This window comes from Aphidius gifuensis, linkage group LG1 (assembly GCF_014905175.1).
Source record: "Aphidius gifuensis isolate YNYX2018 linkage group LG1, ASM1490517v1, whole genome shotgun sequence".
Classification (NCBI taxonomy): Eukaryota; Metazoa; Arthropoda; class Insecta; order Hymenoptera; family Braconidae; genus Aphidius; species Aphidius gifuensis.
In genome coordinates, this window is record NC_057788.1 from 16,817,668 (window position 1) to 16,822,983 (window position 5,316).

Here is a 5,316-nt window from a genome sequence, read left to right on the forward strand (position 1 = left end):
GGAACTGAATTCACCGTTTCCCATTCCAAGAAACCGTATGAACACGTCCGGCTTGATAACAATAAATTGTTTAAATTTTAACAACAAAATTATACGGCAATAAGTTATTCAATTTTTCTTTTTTATTTACATTTTTTAAAATAGTATTTTCAGGAGAAAAAAAAATATATATATATAAATAAAATTTATAAATATACATATAAATATATATATAAATAAAATTTTCTTTTGGTAGTTACATTTTATTTGTTAATTGTTTGCCTTTGATATATATTAAGGCTATATATTAAAATAAGTAAATGGCAGTCTTCACTGTACATGTATCAACTAGTTCAATAAATGAATAAATAAATAAAGAAATGAATGAAACTTTGTTAATAAAGTTAAGCAATAATCTTAATTTAAGTCGCATAAGTTTGCGAAACTTATTGTTGGGTTTTTTTCATAACTACGTTCATATTTTTATAGACATTCATATGAAAACGCCTTGGGTCAATAAAAAAATGCTTCCTACCTCCACGGAAATATTTTATAAAATTTTTATAAAATTTGAGCAAACTTGCTAAGAAGTATTTATAAAATTTTTATAAAAATTTTTTGAATTTTTATCCCCCCCCCCCCCCCCCCCCCGTGAATTGATTTTTTTGAAAAATTAACTCAAATTTTGATGAAATAAAAAATAAATCTTTCGTCGGGATTTGAACCCGAGTCTCTCTGGTTGTGAAGCAATTTTTTTACCCCGAAGCCAGAATTCTTATGATATTTTATTTTTTATTTCATTAAGATTTGAGATAATTTTTCAAAAAAATCAATTCACGGGGAGAAGGGGGGGATGTGATAAAAATTCGAAAATTTTTATAAAGATTTTATAAAAACTTCTTAACAAGTTTGCCCAAATTTTATAAAAATTTTATAAAATATTTCCGTGGGGGATAGCACCATGAGTTAGCTACATTTATTTTACACAGTCATTGAATAAATACGTAACACAATCTCGAAGACTCAGTCAACCTATTAAGTATAAATAAACAATAATTAGAAATTTGAATAAGCCTGAGATTGATAAGGTTGAAATGGTATATCAAAATTAAAAGATGATGATGATGGTGGTGGTGGAGATGGTGGTAATGGTAATTCATGATGGCTTCTATCGTGCCAACCGTCAGGACCTGGAGGACCACCATGATAAAGTCCATAATTGACTCCACTTGTTGCAACTTTTTTCAAACCTTGAATACTTGAAAGCATCAGTGCAAGCTTAGCTAATATAAGTGCTTTACCACCGAGAACAGCAAGAAATTGAAAACCCATTGGTATCAATACTGAACCCATAACAAGTATTCCCATCATCAACATTGGCATCATCTGATTTTTTCTTCTATTATGACGCCTCCTTCCTGACGATAAAAAGTAAATAGATAAATTAAAAAAACTAACGTAAAAAATAAAACTATACATTTAACAAAATGGCTTTTGAATGTTATATTTTTCTTTTTGACTATTCATTAAGATAAACTTGAAATGCAATTTTAAATAATCTTGATTGTAATAAAATCCATTAGTAATTCAGGTAGCTAGCATTTTTTATAATTACGTTGAATAATAAAATTAAGTAAAAAATTATTATTTTTTTCAATTATTTAATATTTAATTACCTTCAACAAGACCATCATAATTTTCCCTTGTTAAATCATCAGTTGTATTGTTCAAATTTGTTAATTGTTCAATATTAATTTTTATGACATGTGTTTTAAATATTCTTGAAAAACGATCAAAAATTGATTCTCTCCATGTTTTACCTCTGTCTCTTCCAATTGATTCATTCCTTTAGTAAAATATAAAAATAATAAAATAAACCAGAAAATCTAAATATCAATACCAGTGTAGTATCTAATATTTAATAACAATAATTAATACAAAAAAAAGTTTTTAAATGTTTTTTTCTTATCTAAAGTAATTTGTGAGGAAATGGCATAATTGATAACTGTTGATTGCGTGACAACCAGAATATAAGAGTAAGATGGAAATAAAAAGAAATCTCGAAAGAATTAAGTATCAAAATAATAATATAGATTTAGAATAAAAACAAGTTAGTTATTAAAATATTAAGAAATAATAAAACTCACATATCAGATGAATTGTCAGTGTCCCCAACATCTGCGTCCGCGAAACGTAAAAAACTAACACCATCAATAACCGGTATACTATTTTTTGAAATAACCTTATCAATAACTGTTAAAGCTCTGTTTTGTACACATTGTTTGAGAACATTTAAAAATGAATTATTACTATTATTTGATCTTTGCACACAAATTTTTAAAAATGCATTTACAGTTGATAACCAATCATCAGTTTGTCCATTAATTGATGTGACCAGTATCAAAATCAAAAAACAAGAGCAAAATACTTGATGGCCCATCTTTAAAATATTAAGAATTCTATTGTTTTTTTTTTTTTTTTTCGATCTCTCGTTTTGTCACAATACTAGTAATAATTGTCTTTAATAAATATACTTTTGTCATTTAACGTTAGAACAGTGAGTACCAATACACAAATGTACTGTTGAACGTTTTATTGCTGGGTATTTATGTCCTATAATAAAGAGGCTAATGTGTCATGTGACAGTAGGAAACACGCATCAAATAGTTTTGAATTATCTGGGAGGAGGTAAATATTGGTCTAGATATGGGTAAGATCATCCAAGAGGATCCAAGGTAGCGGTCACAAGGCGGCGTACGCTATGTTCATCCAACCCTGACACTATGCATATAATAATTATTTATATACTTCCTAATATTTAAAATCATAGGTTATTATTATTTTCATGTGGTTTACAAGTTCATTTGAGTACATCAACAAATAAGCACTCACAGAAAAAGTATGATAAAAATTATTGAGAAAATTTACTAAAAAATTTTGTGTCGAATACTAAAGTTCTGATTAGGTAGAAACAAAAAATATTAAATAATTGTCAATATAATAATAAAGAATTTTTGATCAATTGTTATTTTCGGGTTGTACAAATTATGGTGATATATTCAAGAAAAACCACAGGATAATTTAGTGGTTCAATGATTGCAATATTACAAGTGATTTCAAGTTATTTCAAGTGATTTTACACCATTACAATCATTAATAAAATCAATAGTTCCAGTAATGAAAAAGTTTACAAATTTACTAGCAGACCTGTCCACGCATTGCTGTGGCTTTTATAATACGAGCACATTGGCGCGCTACGCGCACCTGTCTCCATATTTTTCAACTTAATATTTATTGTAATTTACGTGTTATTATCGATTTTCACGATATAGTTTTAATAGTTACTTAGTTATTCTTTATTTTACAAAAAAATAAAAGAACAAATTCTTTATACACACAGAGAAGGATATGTTAACAGTTAACATATCCTGTTTAATGTTAACATATGCCATGTTAAAATGGGTGGTGGCTGATAAGTTTACATCAAAGATATATATATATTAACATTAAACATACGTATCTTAATAGTTAATATGCGTATGTTAACTATTAAGATATCTGTAATTGACACAATTTGAAAGTTAGGCTGATAGTTGAAGACATTTACGTATGTAAATATGAAAATTGAATGTAAAATTAAGAATGAATTTACAAAAAAACTAAATTTAAATACATTTATGACAACACGAGTACATATTATATTATATTACAATTAGAATAGTATCACAATATAATGTCAAAAAAAAAAGATTACAAGAGGTAGACTGGCGCATCAAAATATTTGGCCGCGTAAAGATACGTACGTTAACTATAAACATACGTATGTTAACAGTTAAGATATCTATGTTTATTGTTGATATATATATCTTAACATTAAACTTTTGTATGTTTAATGTAAACATATTGGTATGTTAACTGTTAACTTATCCTTCTCTGAGTGTATAATCTTTTCAATTATGAAAATACATATATTACCTAATCAATTTTGGGGTATGTCGAGGATAGGTGCACGTCCTCTGAACACAGGTGATAAGTCTCTTCTAATTTTTCTTAATCTATTCCGCGCTAGCTTGTAATGAATGAAATTGAAAAAAAAAACTGTAAGTTAAAGTCAGATGCATTCCTTCAGATTTCCTTTTGCTTAGAGCCAATCTATTTTATGTGAGGTTTGGAAAAATGATTACACAATTGAGGTGTATTTCTATTGATTTTCTTCTACATACAGCTAATCTTTTTCGATTTCATTTTTAAAAACCATATATTTTTTTAACTGATTTTTGTAAAATAAGAATCGGGCTATTTTATTGACATTTAATCTTCCGAAGATCACTCTTTGTTTATTCGATTTATTTCGTTAACGACAAAAAAAAAATACGTCTCACTCACTCTTTTTTTGTTGCTAACGAAATAAATAAAAAATAATAGAAATAAACGAAAGAAAACAAAAAACTATATAAGAGTGAGTGAGAAGAAAAACGACCAATCAAATGCCTGGAAGACCGATGATGTTTGTCCTTTTTATATAAGGATGTACAATTTATTAATATTATATTTAACTATTCAATACCATGAAGTTAATATTTAGTAATATAAAAACAAAAAACTTAAGGTGATCTGAAAACTTATGAGTTTAAATTAAGTATAAACCATGGAACTGTGGATTAACTTTTAAGTATAATCGAATTTTTTTTTCAAATAATTTTTTTTTTTTTTTTGGTTAAAATTTATGGCTACCAAATGTAACTTAAAAAACAAAAAAAAAAAACAAATTCTTATTTATTCATTCGTTTCTGCCATTTTTAAAAATAAGAACGTTGGAAAAAATAAGAATTTCCTCTGAAGGGATTCTTATATTCATTTGTTTCTGATAATCACTCAAAGGAGAGAGAAAATATTTTATAAGAAATTCAACTTTAAGGTTGAATGTAAAAACGAGTTTCCTCTACTCGATTTTGCTAATTTTTCTTTTAACGAGACTGAGCGCCCGCTTGCGCGGTCGTTTTTATTTAACTTGAATGTCCATGTTTTATGTATAGGAATAGTTAAGTTTTTTAGTATGTTTTTTTCAAATACATATAATAATTAGATATGCATTTATATACTTAAAGTTTATTATTGTATCAATACGTTTTTTATTTATCTTATATCCCAGGTAGGATCCCACAAGGGTGAACGGCCGTGCCAGGCTTGTTACAAGCTTGTGTTTCCTAGCCTTGGTGGACTAGAATGTGCCTAGCTTGGCACAGAGTATTTTTCCAGTCATTGCACAAGACTTGTTAATCTATAGACTTGTACCAAGCCTGTGTCGATTGTTATTCCCAAGCCTCACACAAGGTT

The 5,316-nt window shown here is 27.5% G+C and overlaps 1 protein-coding gene across 1 annotated transcript; it reads right to left on the reverse strand.

Annotated features, from left to right (window-relative positions):
• Positions 1-633: 633 nt before the first annotated feature.
• LOC122849824 lies at positions 634-2,541 on the reverse strand. Its single transcript, XM_044148658.1, has 3 exons — positions 2,127-2,541; positions 1,656-1,825; positions 634-1,397 (listed from the first exon to the last, which is right to left on the reverse strand). Exons 1-3 carry the CDS (start codon positions 2,417-2,419, stop codon positions 1,036-1,038), a joined length of 825 nt encoding a protein of 274 aa, XP_044004593.1. The 5' UTR covers positions 2,420-2,541; the 3' UTR covers positions 634-1,035.
• Positions 2,542-5,316: the final 2,775 nt, after the last annotated feature.